Genomic DNA, 22,389 nt, shown 5'->3' on the forward strand with positions numbered 1-22,389 from the left:
GTGTTTTAGCATCAGAAACATGGGCATTGTATTTCAACTGAGTTCACAGCAGCTTATTTGCTTCTAGGCATGCTCCCAGCAGATAATGAGTGTTAAAGTCTGCATTCTACTAAATCAAAGGTGGATATAGATGCAGCCATAAAAGAAATTGTGTGGGGAGTTAGAGCTGTACAGTTCAGAAACTAAAGGAAAGGGTTAATGGCGAGGCACTGTAGTATAAATTTGCAGGTAAAATAATTAAAGTACATATTATATTTTGTCTCTATCCCATCTAGTTTTATGTCCCTTTAACACACATACACACTACTGAGGTCATATGAGCATACATCGATTTACTCTCCATCAAAGGGTACCAAAAGAACAAAGCAAATTTGAAAATAGAAGTAAATTTAAATGTTGTTTAATATTGCATGCTCGATCAAGCATTAAATCAAAATGTATGCTTACCCGATAAATTCATTTTGTTCATGGTGGTGAGAGTCTGCGAGACATTACTCATGGAATTCAACTCCTGGCCACTAGGAGGCGGCAAAGATACTCAACATTCCACGAGCTTTTAATCGCTCTCACCTCTCTGGTATCCCAGTCTAACGTATAGCCAAGAAAAGAAGAAGAATAGAGAAGTAGGAAAGGACAAAGCTGGGTAAATAAGGAGCAAACTAAAACTGACAACTATAGGAAAAATACAAGAGGGCAGATCTTGTGGACTCTCACCACCATCATATAAATGAATTTATCAGGTAACCATAACTTTGTTTTTTTTCATAAGGTGGTGAGAATCCATGAGCTAATACTCACATGATCTTATAACCAAGCTGTGAAGTCCATGAGTAAATAGGTGGCAAATTAAGGCAGTCACCTATTCAGTTTAGGACTACTTAAAGGGACGGTATACACCAATTTTCATATAACTGCATGTAATAGACACTACTATAAAGAAGACTATGCACAGATACTGATCTAAAAATCCAGAATAAAACTTACTTAGAAGATCCCAATTTAGCACCGTTGATGAGGTTAGGCTGGGACACACAGTTAGAGGGGCGGGGAAAGCAGGAAGAGCAGACACTTCCCCCCCCCCCGCATATGAAAAGACCCATTACACAAACAAGAGCAGCAGGAGTCTGTAGACATCAGAATACATCTAAAACTTTGGGGCTTGGTTAGGAGTCTGAAAATCATCAAAGTTGCTTTGTTCTCTTGGTATTATTTGTTGAAAGCTAAACCTAGGTAGGCTCATATGCAAATTTCTAAACCCTTGAAGGCCACCTCTTATCTCAGTGCATTTGACAGTTTTTCACAGATAGACAGTGCTAGGTTATGTGTGTCATATAGATAACATTGTGCTCACGCACGTGGAGCTACCTAGGAGTCATCACTGATTGGCTAAAATGCAAGTCTGTCAAAAGAACTGAGATAAGGTGACAGTCTGCAGAGGCTTAGATACAAGGTAATCACAGAGTAAATTGTCTATTATTATAACTATGTTAGTTATGCAAAACTGGGGAATGTGTAATAAAGATATTATCTATCTTTCTAAACAATAAAACTTCTGGAGTAGACTGTCCCTTTAAAATATCCCTGGTTCTGGGAAAGGATCTGGAATAGAGAGGATAAAACTGAGTCATGAATACACAAACTGGTGTAGAACCCACTGAATAAGAAACCCTTTTCCCAGATGGCACAATAGTAAACTGAATCCGCCTAACAAAATTAACTACAGAAGAGTACAGCACTCAGTTCAAGTCAAAATCAAGTGACTTCCAATATTGGTAAGATACATTGACTCACTTGAATAACAAGAGACAGGGATATCATAGAGGTGAGATGGATTAAAATCCTGAGGAATGTTGGATAGCTTTGCCTCCTCCTAGTGGCCAGGAGTTGAATTCCAATGAGTAATGGGCTTATGGACTCTTACCACCTTATGAAAGAAAGTTAACATTTTGACTTTACTGTCCCTTTAATTTTTTTCCTGCTACATAGGACTGAGCAATTGCATTTGGATTCTTTAGAAAGCTACTAAAATGTATGTTGATGTTGCTAAATCACTTTCCCATAAAAATATAACGCTTCTGACACAAACAATACAATAACCTATCACTTAAGTGCAGAAAATGTGTAGATCTTTTTCTCGGTATCCAAAAATTCCCTTTTTCCAACAGTTCTCTAACGGTCAAGTCATTAGGAAATCTAACACACTTCTGGTGGCATTCTGGCCGCAGCACTGCGTTCAACCACAAATCCATAGTTGTACTGGAAAAGAAGTAAAGGAAAATATTAACATAGACTCTATTGTGATAGACATTTAAAGCTAAACAATATATATTTTGAATAGTTTGTGACGGATCCCTTATGAATAGAAGTGGACTGCACTCTCAAACCGGAGTGGGTAACAATCCAAGCCAATTGCAATAAAGCAGGCCGCTGTGTTCGCAATCAGTGACACAGACAGTTACCCCGAAGCCCAATAGGAGAAATCACACGAAATTAGCAGACAACATACAAAATAGTCAGCACACAGCTTGGCTAAAAGCATCAAAGTGAAGAGTTTGTTACAGCATTTGGGCAAATGGTGATAAGCCAAGGAACCACTTTACTGTCTCTACTTAGTATTTATTTAATACTCACTTCATTTTCAATGTCAGACAGAGTTTTGACGCGAAAATTGTTAAAGCTTGAGGAGACAACCTAAAAAGAAAGAATTATCGTTATATTTTACCGTACAAACTTTAAAAGGGTATGAAACCCCAATTTTTTTTTCATGATTTAGAAAGAGCATGTGATTTTAAACAACGTTACAATTTACTTCTATTAGCTAATTTGCTTCATTCTCTTGATATCGTTTTAAAAAAAATATATATCTAAATAGGCTCAGTAGCTGATGATTGGTGGCTGCACATAGATATCTCGTGTGATTGGCTCACTCATGTGCATTGTTATTTCTTCCAGAAAGGATATCTGAAGAATGAAGCAAATTAAATAATAGAAGTAAATTAGAATGTTGTTAAAAATTGTATTCTCTTATGAATTATGACAAAACAACAATTGAGTTTCATGTCCCTTTAATATTATCTAATACAGTCTGAATGTTGCGGAGTTGGTCATGTAATGGAACTTAATTTTTTTCTTTCATGATTCAGATACAGCATACAATATTAAATAACTTTCCAATTTAAATCTATGGTCTTATTTGCTGTGTTCTTTTAGTATTCTTTGTTGAAAAGCTTACACAGGACGGCTCACAATCAGCAATGAACTACTGGGGGCTAAGCTGCTGATTGGTGGCTACTAATATATGTCTCTTGTCTTTGGCTCACCAGATGTGTTCAGCTAGCTCCCAGTAGTGCATTTTTATTATTATTTTTTATGGAGGGTTTTACTTAATATTTGTGTCTATTTAAGATAAACACAACATTTTATATAGGAAGTGAGTTTGGTTATTAATGAACACAGAAGTAAAAAAATGGTGACAAAAATAATTAAAGGGACAGTTTACCATAGAATTTGGTATTCTTTAAAAAGATAGATAATCCCTTATTACTGTCTATTCCCCAATTTTGCATAACCAACACTGTTATATTAAAGGGACAGTCTACACCAGGGTGGGCAAGACATGGGACCGTGACTTTGGAGGTGACCACCTGGATTTTCAAGCCTACTGGCTCTCTACTTGCGAACCTGTCCTCTGCAATCGTTATACATTTTAACCGTGCAGGGAGTTATTACTGTACACACGTAATGAAGACTATAACCAGGTTAGGTGAGTAATGGCTTCAGCATTTATTTTAGTGAAACCTCAGTGAGTACTGCACGGGGACTGACAAGAAGTCACTCATAAAATTAGCGCATTTATCGCATTCGCAACGTCACGGCCTCTGACCACGCCTTCGCTAACAATTCCGCCCTTTAACCGTCTCTGGAAACTCCCTCATTCATAACCCCCTATTGCTGCTACGGGCTGATTGGCTGCCCACTCAAGCGTACACCCAGCAGCGCCCCATGGAAGCGAAAGGAGCCGGTAGTCAGTGCAACACTGGATTAGGGTAGGACGAAACTCACAGAGGAATGAGTAGCCTGCAGAGGGGTAAGCGGAATGAGTGTGGTAGCTTCCATAAAAGTAAGCAGAACATATACCATAGATTGTTCTTAAGTTAGAGGAGCTCTGGGAGGCAAAGGGTTACGGCGGGAGTGTGCGTGGACACGGACTTGGAATCCGAGGAGTGTTTGGTCTGACAGTGCTTGAATCTGACAGTGCTGTATAGCAGATGGACATAAGCAGATTCTATGTAAAGTTGTATCTACTTATGTTTGTCTGCTATACAGCACTGTCAGACCACACACTCCTCAGATAGAATTCCAAGTCAGTGTCCACACCCACTCCCGGTTTAGCTGCTTGTTCACTGCTGGTATTGTTGGAGAGACATAAAAGACCACAATGTTTGTAATAGTTTTTGTGCCTTACCCTCTCCTCAATGTGTCACAGTGCTCAAAATTTATGATACGAGTTTTAATAAGACAGAGTATTGATATAATGTGGAGTAAAGGGAAGCATGAAAGGGAGGGACTGAAGGCTGCTACAAGTGCAGTGAATGGATTGCAAAATGAATGACATATAAGCTGACCAATGATGGGGAATCATGTGATGCAAAAAGAAAAATAAGTAAAACTTTGCTTTGAGTGACAGGGTGGATCAGATGAGAGCAGGAATGGTGGTTGTTTAGTGACTCACATAACGAGCCCCCTATTGAATTGTGCTGTACTATTCTTTGTGTTTTTTGAATAAATACATTATTGTCATTATTATTATCAAGACTGGTGTGTTTTTTTTCAGTTAGGTGATCACGTCACTTGGAAAAAAATTTGAGGTAGCCCTTGCCTTACAAAAGTCTGCCCACCCCTGGTCTACACCTTAGTCATCTTAATGTCTTACCTTAGATTAAGCTGCAAATAGCTTCCTGCACTTTTTCTATATCATGCAGCAGGGATAGTAAAAATTTTATTTTAAAATAAATATTGTCTCTGGCCATTTTGAAATGGCTGCCAAGCTCTGCCCACTGATGACATCACAATCTGGGCTGCATCTAGGCACTCTGCTAAATAGCAATGACAGCCTGTTGAATTCAACTAGTGAGCCTTTTGCGATTGGATGACATTAGCAGCCCAGATCATGATGTTATCATTGGGCTGAGCTTGGCAGCTATTTCAAAGTGACCAGAAACAATATTCATCGTAAAATAACTTTTTTACCATTCCTGTTGCATGATATAGAAAAGGTGCAAGTGGCTGTTTGCAGCCTTATCTAAGGTAAAACTTTAAGATGACCAAGGTGTAGACTGTCCCTTTAATACACGTATTACCTCTGTGATAAACTTGTATCTAAGCATCTGCAGACTGCCCCCTTATTTCAGTTCTTTTGTCAGACTTGCATTTTAGCCAATCAGTGCTGACCATAAACAACTCCACGGGCGTGAGCACAATGTTATCTATATGGCACACATGAACTAGCACTGTCTAGGCTTCAAGGGCTTAGAAATTAGCATATGAGCCTATCTAGATTTAGTTTTTAACTAAGAATACCAAGAAAACAAAGCAAATTTGACGAAAAAAGTAAATTGGAAAGCTGTCCTATCTGAATCATGAAAGTTTAATTTTGACTAGAACTATCCCTTTATTGAAAACTAATCTGTATTTTTTTCTCTTTATTATTATCCATCGGTCTCCTCAGCACCATTTATAATAACCGGTTGTGTGTCTTTGATAGTCACGGTGTATAATACCAATGACTGTTTACTCTGCTCACACTTACACCAGTGTTTGGAGACCTGTTTTCAAACATTGGGTGGATGGTAAATGGAATCCCGTCGATAGCTAAAATGAAGAAAATAAAATGTAGTTAACGGACATTACAGAGAGTGAACAATGATGTGAAAAGACAAAACGATGTACAAAAATAAACATAAACCATTCACACAATCATTTCCTTAAATGATGACACAAATGCAAAACAATAAAAAGTTTTTATCTGTTAGAATTTTTTTTTTTGCGCTGTTACTTGCCTATAACTAAGAGTTTCACCTATGTAAAGCTATAGAGCAGCTCTATACTACTGGGAACTGGGTGGTGTTGGTGTCTACACATATACGCCTCTTACCAGATGTGTTAGCTAACTCCCTGCAGCGCATTACTGCTCTGAAACTGACTTTAACTATGTGTTTAACCCATTTGCAGAGGTTAAAGGGACAGCCTACTCCAGAATTTTTATTGTTTAAGAAGATAGATAATCCCTTTATTACCCATTCCCCAGTTTCGCATAACCAACACGGTTTTATTAATATACTTTGTACCTCTGTGATTAGCTTGTATCCAAGTCTCTACAGACTGCCCCCTTATCTCAGTGCTTTTGACAGACTTGCATTTTAGCCAATCAGTGCTGACTCCTAGGTAACTCCATTGGAGTGAGCACAATGTTATCTATATGGCACACATGAGCCAGCACTGTCTAACTGTGAAACATTTTCAAAAAGCATTGAGATAAGAGGCGGCCTTCAAAGGCTTAGAAAATAGCATATGAGCCTACTTAGGTTTAGCTTTCAACAAAGAAATTCAAGAGAACAAAGCAAATTTGATGATCAAATTAACTTGGAAAGTTGTTTAAAATGACATGCTCTATCTGAATCATAAAAGTTTATTTTTGACTAGACTGTCCCTTTAAGCTCAGTTATATGCAAACAACAGTGCAATAATAACATGCTCTAAAGGGACACGAAACCCAGAATTTTTCTTACACCATTCAGACAGAACATCCAATTATTTTTATTTTCTTCCTTTTCATGATATTCTAGGCATATCTAGGTAGGTAGTGTTCCCTTTTCTAGAGGATTATATGGGAGCAATCTGTGTAAACACTGATGTGGTGCTCTTACAACTGTGTAACAATTGTTAAAAACATTCTTGCAAAACTGCTGCTATATAAATGCTCCAGACACGTGCACACCCCTGAGTTGACCTACCTTCCTTTTTTTTTTAACTAATTGAACAAAGTAAATTTGTAACACCGCTATATCTTATAAATGATCTGCTAAACCTGGTATCAGCTGATGCAGTAACACCGCTATATTTTAGTAATGATCTGCTAAACCTGGTATCCGCTGATGCAGTAACACCGCTATGTCTTAGTAATGATCTGCTAAACCTGGTAGTATCAGCTGAAACAGTAACACTGTTATATCTTATAAATGATCTGCTAAACCTGGTATCAGCTGATGTAGTAACACCGCTAGATCTTAGTAATGATCTGCTAAACCTGGTATCAGCTGATGCAGTAACACCGCTAGATCTTAGTAATGATCTGCTAAACCTGGTATCAGCTGATGCAGTAACACCGCTAGATCTTAGTAATGATCTGCTAAACCTGGTATCAGCTGATGCCGTAACACCGCTATATCTTAGTAATGATCTGCTAAACCTAGTATCAGCTGATGCAGTAACACCGCTATATCTTAGTAATGATCTGCTAAACCTAGTATCAGCTGATGCAGTAACACCGCTAGATCTTACTAATGATCTGCTAAACCTGGTATCAGCTGATGCAGTAACACCGCTAGATCTCAGTAATTATCTGCTAAACCTGGTATCAGCTGATGCAGTAACACCGCAAGATCTTACTAATGATCTGCTAAACCTGGTATCAGCTGATGCAGTAACACCGCTATATCTAAGTAATGATCTGCTAAACCTGGTATCAGCTGATGCAGTAACACTGCTATATATCTTACTAATGATTTGCTAAACCTGGTATCAGCTGATGCAGTAACTCCGCTATATCTTAGTAATGATCTGCTAAACCTGGTATCAGCTGATGCAGTAACACCGCTATATCTTAGTAATGATCTGCTAAACCTGGTATCAGCTGATGCAGTAACACCGCTATATCTAAGTAATGATCTGCTAAACTTGGTATCAGCTGATGCAGTAACACCGCTATATCTTAGTAATGATCTGCTAAACCTGGTATCAGCTGATGCAGTAACACCGCTATATCTTAGTAATGGTCTGCTAAACCTGGTATCAGCTGATGCAGTAACACCGCTATATCTTAGTAATGGTCTGCTAAACCTGGTATCAGCTGATGCAGTAACACCGCTATATCTTAGTAATGATCTGCTAAACCTGGTATCAGCTGATGCAGTAACTCCGCTATATCTTAGTAATGATCTGCTAAACCTGGTATCAGCTGATGCAGTAACACCGCTATATCTTAGTAATGGTCTGCTAAACCTGGTATCAGCTGATGCAGTAACACCGCTGTATCTTAGTAATGATCTGCTAAACCTAATATCAGCTGATGCAGTAACACCGCTATATCTTAGTAATGATCTGCTAAACCTGGTATCAGCTGATGCAGTAATACCCCGCTATATCTTACTAATGATCTGCTAAACCTGGTATCAGCTGATGCAGTAACACTGCTATATATCTTACTAATGATTTGCTAAACCTGGTATCAGCCAATGCAGTAAAACCGCTATATCTTAGTAATGATCTGCTAAACCTGGTATCAGCTGATGCAGTAACACCGCTATATCTTAGTAATGATCTGCTAAACCTGGTATAACCTGATGCAGTAACACCGCTATATCTTAGTAATGATCTGCTAAACCTGGTATCAGCTGATGCAGTAACACCGCTATATCTTAGTAATGATCTGCTAAACCTAATATCATCTGATGCAGTAACTCCGCTATATCTTAGTAATGATCTGCTAAACCTGGTATCAGCTGATGCCATAACACCGCTATATCTTAGTAATGATCTGCTAAACCTGGTATCAGCTGATGCAGTAACACCGCTATATCTTAGTAATGATCTGCTAAACCTGGTATCAGCTGATGCAGTAACACCGCTATATATCTTACTAATGATTTGCTAAACCTGGTATCAGCCAATGCAGTAAAACCGCTATATCTTAGTAATGATCTGCTAAACCTAATATCAGCTGATGCAGTAACTCCGCTATATCTTAGTAATGATCTGCTAAACCTAATATCAGCTGATGCAGTAACACTGCTAGATCTTAGTAATGATCTCCTAAACCTGGTATCAGCTGATGCAGTAACACCGCTATATATCTTACTAATGATTTGCTAAACCTGGTATCAGCCAATGCAGTAAAACCGCTATATCTTAGTAATGATCTGCTAAACCTAATATCAGCTGATGCAGTAACTCCGCTATATCTTAGTAATGATCTGCTAAACCTGGTATCAGCTGATGCAGTAACACCGCTATATTTTAGTAATGATCTCCTAAACCTGGTATCAGCTGATGCAGTAACACCACTATATTTTAGTAATGATCTCCTAAACCTGGTATCAGCTGATGCAGTAACACCGCTATATCTTAGTAATGATGTGCTAAACCTGGTATCAGCTGACGCAGTATCACCGCTATATTCTAGTAATGACCTGCTTAACCTGGTATCAGCTGAAACAGTAACACCGCTATATCTTAGTAATGATCTGCTAAACGTGGAATCAGCTGATGCAGTAACACCGCTATATCTTAGTAATGATCTGCTAAACCTAGTATCAGCTGACGCAGTAACACCGCTATATCTTAGTAATGATCTGCTAAACCTGGTATCAGCTGATGCAGTAACACCGCTATATCTTAGTAATGATCTGCTAAACCTAGTATCAGCTGACGCAGTAACACCGCTATATCTTAGTAATGATCTGCTAAACCTGGTATCAGCTGATGCAGTAACACCGCTATATCTTAGTAATGATCTGCTAAACCTGGTATCAGCTGATGCAGTAACATAGTAACATACATAGTAACATAGTAGATAAGGTTGAAAAAAGACTGAAGTCCATCGAGTTCAACCTATACAAATCTAAAATACTCACAAAAAGCTCCAGTTAAGCTTAAATAACCCCACTAAAAGGTGACATTTAATACTAGCAATCATATCCATGAATTTTGTTTATATACAGAAATGTATCCAGACTATTTTTAAATGTATCTAGGGTATTGGCATTCACTACCTCCTTTGGTAATGAGTTCCACAATTATATTGCTCTTACAGTGAAAAAATGTTTCCGTTGCAGGAGATTAAATCTCCTTTCCTCCAACCTTAAATTGTGACCTCTTGTCAGAAACAATTTTCTAGGAATAAACAGAGCTTCTGCCATCTCTGAATATGGGCCTTGAATATATTTATATAAAGTAATCATGTCACCTCTCAAGCGCCTTTTTGCTAAAGAAAACAGACTCAGTTTGGCTAGCCTCTCCTCATAGGTTAATTTCTCCAATCCCCTTATTAGCTTTGTGGCCCTTCTCTGAACTTTTTCTAGTTCTGCAATATCTTTTTTTGTGATTGGTCCCCAGAACTGCACTCCATACTCAAGGTGAGGTCTTACCAGGGCTTTATATAGTGACAGAATTATGCTTTCCTCCCTTGAATCAATGCCTCTTTTAATACATGCAAGTATCTTATTAGCCTTTGAAGCCGCTGTCCTGCATTGTGCACCCATCTTTGCTTGTTATCTATTACTACTCCCAAATCCCTTTCCTCCTCTGTTTGGCTAAGTCTTGTCCCATTTAAAAAATACGTTGCCTGCTTATTTTTACTTCCAAAATGTAGAACCTTGCATTTTTCTGTATTAAATCTCATTTTCCATTTACTTGCCCATACTTCTAATTTTTGCAGATCCCTTTGTAATGAAAGTTCATCCTGCTCTGACCTAATGACCTTACTTAACTTAGTATCATCTGCAAAAATAGAGATGTCGCTATTTAATCCTTGCTATATAAAGAACGGGGCCCAGTACTGATCCCTGGGGGACTCCACTGATTACCTTTGTCCATTCTGAGTATGATCCATTTACTACTACTTATTGCTCCCTATCTTTTATCCAGTTATTTATCCATAAGCTAACATTTTCAGCTATTCCCAGTCCCTTAATTTTGTGCATTAATCTCTCATGTGGCACTGTATTGAATGCCTTTGCAAAATCTAAGTATATCACATCAACTGATTCCCCTTTATCTATATTTTTACTTACTTCCTCGTAGAATCTAATTAGATTAGTTTGACATGATCTATTTCTCCTAAAACCATGCTGATTAGAACTCATAATCTTGTTTACACGGATATGCTCATCAATATAATCCCTTATAATCCCTTCAAATATCTTCCCCACTATTGATGTCAGTAACACCGCTATATTTTAGAAATGATCTGCTAAACCTGGTATCAGCCAATGCAGTAACACCACTAAATCTTATAAATGATCTGCTTAACCTGGTATCAGCTGATGCAGTAACACCGCTATATCTTAGTAATGATCTGCTAAACCTAATATCAGCTGATGCAGTAATACCGCTATATCCAAGTAATGATCTGCTAAACCTGGTATTAGCTGATTCAGTAACACCGCTATATTTTAGTAATAATCTGCTAAACCTGGTATCAGCTGATACAGTAACACTGCTATATCCAAGTAATGATCTGCTAAACCTGGTATCAGCTGATGCAGTAACACCGCTATATCTTAGTAATGATCTGCTAAACCTAATATCAGCTGATGCAGTAACACCGCTATATCTTAGTAAAGATCTGATAAACCATCAGCTGATGCAGTAACACCGCTATATCTTAGAAATGATCTGCTAAACCTGGTATCAGCTGATGCAGTAACACCGCTATATCTTAGAAATGATCTGCTAAACCTGGTATCAGCTGATGCAGTAACACCACTAGATCTTAGTAATGATCTGCTAAACCTGGTATCAGCTGATGCAGTAACACCACTAGATCTTAGTAATGATCTGCTAAACCTGGTATCAGCTGATGCAGTAACACCGCTGTATCTTAGTAACGATCTGCTAAACCTGGTATCAGCTGATGCAGTAACACCGCAATATCTCAGTAATGATCTGCTAAACCTGGTATCAGTTGATGCAGTAACACCGCAATATCTCAGTAATGATCTGCTAAACCTGGTATCAGCTGATGCAGTAACACCGCTGTATCTTAGTAACGATCTGCTAAACCTGGTATCAGCTGATGCAGTAACACCGCAATATCTCAGTAATGATCTGCTAAACCTAGTATCAGCTGATACAGTAACACCGCTAGATCTTAGTAATGATCTGCTAAACCTGGTATCAGCTGATGCAGTAACACCGCAATATCTCAGTAATGATCTGCTAAACCTGGTATCAGCTGACGCAGTAACACCGCTATATCATGGGTAGATGTGATATGCTATTATCTACTAAGCATTAGTGTACTCCATGTAGAGAATTCCACCCCCACATCTCTTGACTCACCATAATTTATTTTGAGATGCCCTATACCAGCGTCTCTGTCATGTGCTGATGAAAACTAAAAAGACCAAAACAGTTGTCCTCATGTGGAGTCTCTTGCTGTACTATCCTATCCTGATATACTTTAAAGCTGCTCAGGGTAAACAAAATGGTTAGGGCACAGTGAAGCTCATAATATATGTATCCAGAATCCTTTGCCGCAAGGAAAACAATGTTGAGGTGCTCGGTAAAAAATGTGCATGTGTCCTAAAAGGGACAGTATACACCAATTTTCATATATCTGTATGTAATAGATACTACTATAAAGAAGAATATGCACAGATACTAATCTAAAAATCCAGTATAAAACCTTTTAAAAACTTACTTAAAAGCTTAGCACTGCTGATGAGATTAGTTTGAACATCCAGTGAAAGGGACTGGGTGCAAATACCCCCCCCCCCCTTCCCTGCATATGAAAAACAGAATTTATGCTTACCTGATAAATTACTTTCTCCAACGGTGTGTCCGGTCCACGGCGTCATCCTTACTTGTGGGATATTCTCTTCCCCAACAGGAAATGGCAAAGAGCCCAGCAAAGCTGGTCACATGATCCCTCCTAGGCTCCGCCTACCCCAGTCATTCGACCGACGTACAGGAGGAAATATGCATAGGAGAAACCATATGATACCGTGGTGACTGTAGTTAGAGAAAATAATTCATCAGACCTGATTAAAAAAACCAGGGCGGGCCGTGGACCGGACACACCGTTGGAGAAAGTAATTTATCAGGTAAGCATAAATTCTGTTTTCTCCAACATAGATGTGTCCGGTCCACGGCGTCATCCTTACTTGTGGGAACCAATACCAAAGCTTTAGGACACGGATGAAGGGAGGGAGCAAATCAGGTCACCTAAATGGAAGGCACCACGGCTTGCAAAACCTTTCTCCCAAAAATAGCCTCCGAAGAAGCAAAAGTATCAAATTTGTAAAATTTGGCAAAAGTGTGCAGTGAAGACCAAGTCGCTGCCTTACATATCTGGTCAACAGAAGCCTCGTTCTTGAAGGCCCATGTGGAAGCCACAGCCCTAGTGGAGTGAGCTGTGATTCTTTCAGGAGGCTGCCGTCCGGCAGTCTCATAAGCCAATCGGATAATGCTTTTAAGCCAAAAAGAAAGAGAGGTAGAAGTTGCTTTTTGACCTCTCCTTTTACCAGAATAAACAACAAACAAAGAAGATGTTTGTCTGAAATCTTTAGTAGCCTCTAAATAGAATTTTAGAGCACGGACTACGTCCAGATTGTGTAACAAACGTTCCTTCTTTGAAACTGGATTGGGACACAAAAAAGGTACAACTATCTCCTGGTTAATATTTTTGTTGGAAACAACTTTCGGAAGAAAACCAGGCTTAGTACGCAAAACCACCTTATCTGCATGGAACACCAGATAGGGCGGAGAACACTGCAGAGCAGATAACTCTGAAACTCTTCTAGCAGAAGAAAACAGAATTTATGTTTACCTGATAAATTACTTTCTCCAACGGTGTGTCCGGTCCACGGCGTCATCCTTACTTGTGGGATATTCTCTTCCCCAACAGGAAATGGCAAAGAGCCCAGCAAAGCTGGTCACATGATCCCTCCTAGGCTCCGCCTTCCCCAGTCATTCGACCGACGTAAAGGAGGAATATTTGCATAGGAGAAATCATATGATACCGTGGTGACTGTAGTTAGAGAAAATAAATCATCAGACCTGATTAAAAAACCAGGGCGGGCCATGGACCGGACACACCGTTGGAGAAAGTAATTTATCAGGTAAACATAAATTCTGTTTTCTCCAACATAGGTGTGTCCGGTCCACGGCGTCATCCTTACTTGTGGGAACCAATACCAAAGCTTTAGGACACGGATGATGGGAGGGAGCAAATCAGGTCACCTAGATGGAAGGCACCACGGTTTGCAAAACCTTTCTCCCAAAAATAGCCTCAGAAGAAGCAAAAGTATCAAATTTGTAAAATTTGGTAAAAGTGTGCAGTGAAGACCAAGTCGCTGCCTTACATATCTGATCAACAGAAGCCTCGTTCTTGAAGGCCCATGTGGAGGCCACAGCCCTAGTGGAATGAGCTGTGATTCTTTCAGGAGGCTGCCGTCCGGCAGTCTCATAAGCCAATCTGATGATGCTTTTAAGCCAAAAAGAGAGAGAGGTAGAAGTTGCTTTTTGACCTCTCCTTTTACCAGAATAAACAACAAACAAGGAAGATGTTTGTCTGAAATCCTTTGTAGCCTCTAAATAGAATTTTAGAGCACGAACTACATCCAAATTGTGCAACAAACGTTCCTTCTTTGAAACTGGATTTGGACACAAAGAAGGCACAACTATCTCCTGGTTAATATTTTTGTTAGAAACAACTTTCGGAAGAAAACCAGGTTTAGTACGCAAAACCACCTTATCTGCATGGAACACCAGATAAGGAGGAGAACACTGCAGAGCAGATAACTCTGAAACTCTTCTAGCAGAAGAAATTGCAACCAAAAACAAAACTTTCCAAGATAATAACTTAATATCTACGGAATGTAAGGGTTCAAACGGAACCCCTTGAAGAACTGAAAGAACTAAATTCAGACTCCAAGGAGGAGTCAAAGGTTTGTAAACAGGCTTGATTCTAACCAGAGCCTGAACAAAAGCCTGAACATCTGGCACAGCCGCCAGCTTCTTGTGAAGTAAAACAGATAAAGCAGAAATCTGTCCCTTCAAAGAACTTGCAGATAATCCTTTCTCCATACCCTCTTGTAGAAAGGACAGAATCTTAGGAATTTTTACCCTGTTCCATGGGAATCCTTTCGATTCGCACCAACAGATATATTTCTTCCATACTTTATGGTAAATTTTTCTAGTTACAGGCTTTCTAGCCTGAATAAGAGTATCAATGACAGAATCTGAGAACCCACGCTTTGATAAAATCAAGCGTTCAATCTCCAAGCAGTCAGTTGGAGTGATGCCAGATTCGGATGTTCGAACGGACCTTGAACAAGAAGGTCCCGTCTCAAAGGTAGCTTCCATGGTGGAGCCGATGACATATTCACCAGGTCTGCATACCAAGTTCTGCGTGGCCACGCAGGAGCTATCAAGATCACCGAAGGGACGAAAATTTGTTTTATTTTTAGCCTTAAAAGACCTATCCTGAGGAAGGGCGTGGCCCTTTCCCCCAGTGATGTCTGAAATAATCTCTTTCAAGTCAGGGCCAAACAGCGTTTTCCCCTTGAAAGGGATGTTAAGCAATCTGTTCTTGGAGGACACATCCGCTGACCAAGACTTCAGCCAAAGCGCTCTGCGCGCCACAATAGCAAAACCTGAATTTTTCGCCGCTAATCTAGCTAATTGCAAAGTGGCGTCTAAGGTAAAAGAGTTAGCCAACTTAAGTGCTTGAACTCTGTCCATAACCTCCTCATAAGAGGATGCTTGATTGAGCGACTTTTCTAGTTCCTCGAACCAGAAACACGCTGCTGTAGTGACAGGAACAATGCATGAAATTGGTTGTAGAAGGTAACCTTGCTGAACAAACATCTTTTTAAGCAAACCCTCTAATTTTTTATCCATAGGATCTTTGAAAGCACAACTATCTTCTATAGGGATAGTGGTGCGTTTGTTTAGAGTAGAAACCGCCCCCTCGACCTTGGGGACTGTCTGCCATAAGTCCTTCCTGGGGTCGACCATAGGAAATAATTTCTTAAATATAGGGGGAGGGACAAAAGGTATGCCGGGCCTTTCCCATTCTTTATTTACAATGTCCGCCACCCGCTTGGGTATAGGAAAAGCTTCGGGGGGCACCGGGACCTCTAGGAACCTGTCCATCTTACATAATTTCTCTGGAATGACCAAATTGTCACAATCATCCAGAGTAGATAACACCTCCTTAAGCAGAGCGCGGAGATGTTCCAATTTAAATGTAATAACGTCAGGTTCAGCTTGTTGAGAAATTTCTCCCTCAGACAAAACCTCCCTAGCCCCTTCAGACTGGTGTAAGGGCATGACAGAACCATTATCATCAGCGTCCTCATGCTCTTCAGTATCTAAAACAGAGCAGTCGCGCTTTCGCTGATAAGTGGGCATTTTGGCTAAAATGTTTTTAATAGAATTATCCATTACAGCCGTTAATTGTTGCATAGTAAGGAGGATTGGCGCACTAGATTCACTAGGGACCTCCTGAGTGGGCAAGACTGGTGTAGACATAGAAGGAGATGATGCAGTACCATGCTTACTCCCCTCACTTAAGGAATCATTTTGGGCAACATTATTATCAGTGGCATCATTGTCCCTACTTTGTTTGTCACATGCATCACATATATTTAAATGGAGAGGAACCTTGGCTTCCGAACATACAGAACATCGTCTATCTGATAGTTCAGACATGTTAATAGGCATAAACTTGATAACAAAGCACAAAAAAACGTTTTAAAATAAAACCGTTACTGTCTCTTTAAATTTTAAACTGAACACACTTTTATACTGAATATACGCAAAAGTATGAAGGAAAAGTTCAAAATTCACCAAAATTTCACCACAGTGTCATAAAGCCTTAAAAGTATTGCACACCAAATTTGAAAGCTTTAACTCTTAAAATAACGGAACCGGAGCCGTTTTTACATTTAACCCCTATACAGTCCCTGGTATCTGCTTTGCTGAGACCCAACCAAGCCCAGAGGGGAATAAGATACCAAATGACGCCTTCAATAAGCTTTTTCAGTGGACCTGAGCTCCTCACACATGCATCTGCATGCCTTGCTTCTCAAAAACAACTGCGCATTAGTGGCGCGAAAATGAGGCTCTGCCTATGACTAGAAAAGGCCCCCAGTGAAAAAAGTGTCCAATACAGTGCCTGCCGTTTTTTTAAACAAAATTCCCAAGATTAAAATAACTCTCCAAAGTTAAAAACCATTAAATATGCTTATAAAGTAATCGTTTTGGCCCAGAAAAATGTCTACCAGTCTTTAAAGCCCTTGTGAAGCCCTTTTATTCTTATATTGAAAATTAAGAAAATGGCTTACCGGATCCCATAGGGAAAATGACAGCTTCCAGCATTACCAAGTCTTGTTAGAAATGTGTCATACCTCAAGCAGCCAAAGTCTGCTCACTGTTTCCCCCAACTGAAGTTAATTCCTCTCAACAGTCCTGTGTGGAAACAGCCATCGATTTTAGTAACGGTTGCTAAAATCATTTTCCTCTTACAAACAGAAATCTTCATCTCTTTTCTGTTTCAGAGTAAATAGTACATACCAGCACTATTTTAAAATAACAAACTCTTGATAGAAGAATAAAAACTACATTTAAACACCAAAAAACTCTGAGTCATCTCCGTGGAGATGTTGCCTGTGCAACGGCAAAGAGAATGACTAGGGAAGGCGGAGCCTAGGAGGGATCATGTGACCAGCTTTGCTGGGCTCTTTGCCATTTCCTGTTGGGGAAGAGAATATCCCACAAGTAAGGATGACGCCGTGGACCGGACACACCTATGTTGGAGAAATTGCAACCAAAAACAAAACTTTCCAAGATAATAACTTAATATCTACGGAATGTAAGGGTTCAAACGGAACCCCTTGAAGAACTGAAAGAACTAGATTTAGACTCCAGGGAGGAGTCAAAGGTCTGTAAACAGGCTTGATTCTAACCAGAGCCTGAACAAACGCTTGAACGTCTGGCACAGCTGCCAGCCTTTTGTGAAGTAGAACAGATAAAGCAGAGATCTGTCCCTTCAGAGAACTTGCAGATAATCCTTTCTCCAAACCTTCTTGTAGAAAGGATAGAATCTTAGGAATTTTTATCTTGTTCCATGGGAATCCTTTAGATTCACACCAACAGATATATCTTTTCCATATTTTATGGTAAATCTTTCTAGTTACAGGCTTTCTAGCCTGAATCAGAGTATCTATTACAGAATCTGAAAACCCACGCTTTGATAAAATCAAGCGTTCAATCTCCAAGCAGTCAGTTGGAGGGAAACCAGATTCGGATGTTCGAATGGACCTTGAACAAGAAGGTCCTGTCTCAAAGGTAGGTTCCATGGTGGAGCCGATGACATATTCACCAGGTCTGCATACCAAGTCCTGCGCGGCCACGCAGGAGCTATCAAGATCACCGAAGCCCTCTCCTGATTGATCCTGGCTACCAGCCTGGGAATGAGAGGAAACGGTGGAAATACATAAGCTAGGTTGAAGGTCCAAGGCGCTACTAGTGCATCTACTAGAGTCGCCTTGGGATCCCTGGATCTGGACCCGTAGCAAGGAACCTTGAAGTTCTGACGAGATGCCATCAGATCCATGTCTGGAATGCCCCATAATTGAGTTATTTGGGCAAAGATTTCCGGATGGAGTTCCCACTCCCCCGGATGGAATGTCTGACGACTCAGAAAATCCGCTTCCCAATTTTCCACTCCTGGGATGTGGATTGCAGACAAGTGGCAGGAGTGATCCTCCGCCCATTGAATTATCTTGGTCACTTCCTCCATCGCCAGGGAACTCCTTGTTCCCCCCTGATGGTTGATATATGCAACAGTCGTCATGTTGTCTGATTGAAACCTTATGAATTTGGCCCTTGCTAGATGAGGCCAAGCTTTGAGAGCATTGAATATCGCTCTCAGTTCCAGAATGTTTATCGGGAGAAGAGATTCTTCCCGAGACCATAGACCCTGAGCTTTCAGGGGTTCCCAGACCGCGCCCCAGCCCACCAGACTGGCGTCGGTCGTGACAATGACCCACTCTGGTCTGCGGAAGCTCATTCCCTGTGACAGGTTGTCCAGGATCAGCCACCAACGGAGTGAATCTCTGGTCTTTTGATCTACTTGAATCGTCGGAGACAAGTCTGTATAATCCCCATTCCACTGTCTGAGCATGCACAGTTGTAATGGTCTTAGATGAATTCGTGCAAAAGGAACTATGTCCATTGCTGCAACCATCAATCCTATTACTTCCATGCACTGCGCTATGGAAGGACGAAGAACAGAATGAAGTACTTGACAAGAGCTTAGAAGTTTTGATTTTCTGACCTCTGTCAGAAAAATCCTCATTTCTAAGGAATCTATTATTGTTCCCAAGAAGGGAACTCTTGTTGACGGGGACAGAGAACTTTTTTCTTTGTTCACTTTCCATCCGTGAGATCTGAGAAAGGCTAGGACGATGTCCGTATGAGCCTTTGCTTTTGACAGAGACGACGCTTGAATCAGGATGTCGTCCAAGTAAGGTACTACTGCAATGCCCCTTGGTCTTAGAACCGCTAGAAGGGACCCTAGTACCTTTGTGAAAATTCTCGGAGCAGTGGCTAATCCGAATGGAAGTGCCACAAACTGGTAATGCTTGTCCAGAAAAGCGAACCTTAGGAACTGATGATGTTCCTTGTGGATAGGAATATGTAGGTACGCATCCTTTAAATCCACCGTGGTCATAAATTGACCTTCCTGGATGGTAGGAAGGATCGTTCGAATGGTTTCCATTTTGAACGATGGAACCCTGAGAAATTTGTTTAGGATCTTGAGATCTAAAATTGGTCTGAATGTTCCCTCTTTTTTGGGAACTATGAACAGGTTGGAGTAAAACCCCATCCCTTGTTCTCCTATTGGAACTGGATGAATTACTCCCATCTTTAACAGGTCTTCTACACAATGTAAGAATGCCTGTCTTTTTATTTGGTTTGAAGATAATTGAGACCTGTGGAACCTTCCCCTTGGGGGTAGTTCCTTGAATTCCAGGAGATAACCCTGAGAAACTATTTCTAGTGCCCAAGGATCCTGAACATCTCTTGCCCAAGCCTGAGCAAAGAGAGAAAGTCTGCCCCCCACCAGATCCGGTCCCGGATCGGGGGCCATCCCTTCATGCTGTTTTGGTAGCAGTGGCAGGCTTTTTGGCCTGCTGACCCTTGTTCCAGCCTTGCATCGGTCTCCAGGCTGGTTTGGGTTGAGAAGTATTACCCTCTTGCTTAGAGGATGTAGAATTAGAGGCTGGTCCGTTTCTGCGAAAGGGACGAAAATTAGGCTTATTTTTAGCCTTAAAAGACCTATCCTGAGGAAGGGCGTGGCCCTTTCCCCCGGTGATGTCTGAAATAATCTCTTTCAAATGAGGACCAAACAGTGTTTTACCCTTGAAAGGGATGTTAAGCAATTTTGTCTTGGAAGACACATCCGCCAAAGCGCTCTGCGCGCCACGATAGCAAACCCTGAATTTTTCGCCGCTAATCTAGCTAATTGCAAAGCGGCATCTAAAATAAGAGAGTTAGCCAATTTAAGTGCTTGAACTCTGTCCATAACCTCCTCATACGAAGATTCTTTATTGAGCGACTTTTCTAGTTCTTCGAACCAGAAACACGCTGCCGTAGTGACAGGAACAATGCATGAAATTGGTTGTAGAAGGTAACCTTGCTGAACAAACATCTTTTTAAGCAAACCCTCTAATTTTTTATCCATAGGATCTTTGAAAGCACAACTATCTTCTATAGGAATAGTAGTGCGTTTGTTTAGAGTAGAAACCGCCCCCTCGACCTTGGGGACTGTCTGCCATAAGTCCTTTCTGGGGTCGACTATAGGAAATAATTTCTTAAATATAGGGGGAGGAACAAAAGGTATGCCGGGCCTTTCCCACTCCTTATTTACTATGTCCGCCACCCGCTTGGGTATAGGAAAAGCATCGGGGGGCACCGGAACCTCTAGAAACTTGTCCATCTTACATCATTTCTCTGGAATGACCAAATTGTCACAATCATCCAGAGTAGATAATACCTCCTTAAGCAGTGCGCGGAGATGTTCTAATTTAAATTTAAATGTTACAACATCAGGTTCAGCTTGTTGAGAAATTTTTCCTGAATCTGAAATTTCTCCCTCAGACAAAACCTCCCTCCTGGCCCCTTCAGATTGGTGTGAGGGTATGTCAGAACAGTTATCATCAGCGTCCTCTTGCTCTTCAGTGTTTAAAACAGAGCAATCGCGCTTTCTCTGATAAGTAGGCATTTTGGATAAAATGTTTGCAATAGAATTATCCATTACAGCCGTTAATTGTTGCATGGTAATAAGTATTGGCGCACTAGATGTACTAGGGGCCTCTTGTGTGGACAAAACTGGTGCAGACACAGAAGGGGGTGATGCAGTATCATGCTTACTCCCCTCATTTGAGGAATCATCTTGGGCAATATCATTATCTGTGGCATCATTGTCCCTACTTTGTTTGGACACTATGGCACAATCATCACATATATTTAAATGGGGAGAAACCTTGGCTTTCATACATATAGAACATCACTTATCTGATGGATCAGACATGTTAAACAGGCTTAAACTTGTCAACAAAGCACAAAAAACGTTTTAAAATAAAACCGTTACTGTCACTTTAAATTTTAAACTGAACACACTTTATTACTGAATATGTGAAAAAGTATGAAGGAATTGTTCAAAATTTACCAAAATTTCACCACAGTGTTTTAAAGCCTTAAAAGTATTGCACACCAAATTTGAAAGCTTTAACCCTTAAAATAACGGAACCGGAGCCCTTTTTACATTTAACCCCTATACAGTCCCAGGTATCTGCTTTGCTGAGACCCAACCAAGCCCAGAGGGGAATACGATACCAAATGACGCCTTCTATAAGCTTTTTCAGTGGTTCTTAGCTCCTTACACATGCATCTGCATGCCTTGCTCTCCAAAAACAACTGCGCATTAGTGGCGCGAAAATGAGGCTCTGCCTATGACTAGAAAAGGCCCCCATCTGAAAAAGGTGTCCAATACAGTGCCTGCCGTTTTTTTACAACAATCCCCAAGATTATAATAACTATTAAGAGTTATAATCTGCCAAATATGCTTGGCAAAGTAATCGATTTAGCCCAGAAAAATGTCTACCAGTTTTTAAGCCCTTATAAAGCCCTTTATTCTTTTACTTAATCTAAGAAAATGGCTTACCGGTCCCCATAGGGGAAATGACAGCCTTCCAGCATTACATAGTCTTGTTAGAAATGTGGCCAGTCATACCTCAAGCAGAAAAGTCTGCCAACTGTTTCCCCCAACTGAAGTTACTTCATCTCAACAGTCCTGTGTGGAAACAGCAATCGATT

The 22,389-nt window shown here is 40.4% G+C and overlaps 1 protein-coding gene across 1 annotated transcript in view; it reads right to left on the reverse strand.

Annotated features, from left to right (window-relative positions):
• Positions 1–384: 384 nt before the first annotated feature.
• The window catches only part of MVB12A (multivesicular body subunit 12A), a 105,797-nt gene continuing 83,792 nt past the window's right edge, over positions 385–22,389 (reverse strand). Inside the window, exons 8-10 of the mRNA XM_053721738.1 lie at positions 5,810–5,871; positions 2,632–2,691; positions 385–2,256 (exon numbers count right to left, since the gene is read on the reverse strand). Of these exons, the coding sequence (XP_053577713.1) occupies positions 2,194–2,256; positions 2,632–2,691; positions 5,810–5,871 (185 nt within the window). The 3' untranslated portion in view covers positions 385–2,193. The remainder of the gene's footprint in view (positions 2,257–2,631; positions 2,692–5,809; positions 5,872–22,389) is intronic.

The sequence above is a fragment of the Bombina bombina genome, chromosome 7 (assembly GCF_027579735.1).
Source record: "Bombina bombina isolate aBomBom1 chromosome 7, aBomBom1.pri, whole genome shotgun sequence".
NCBI classification, from domain to species: Eukaryota; Metazoa; Chordata; class Amphibia; order Anura; family Bombinatoridae; genus Bombina; species Bombina bombina.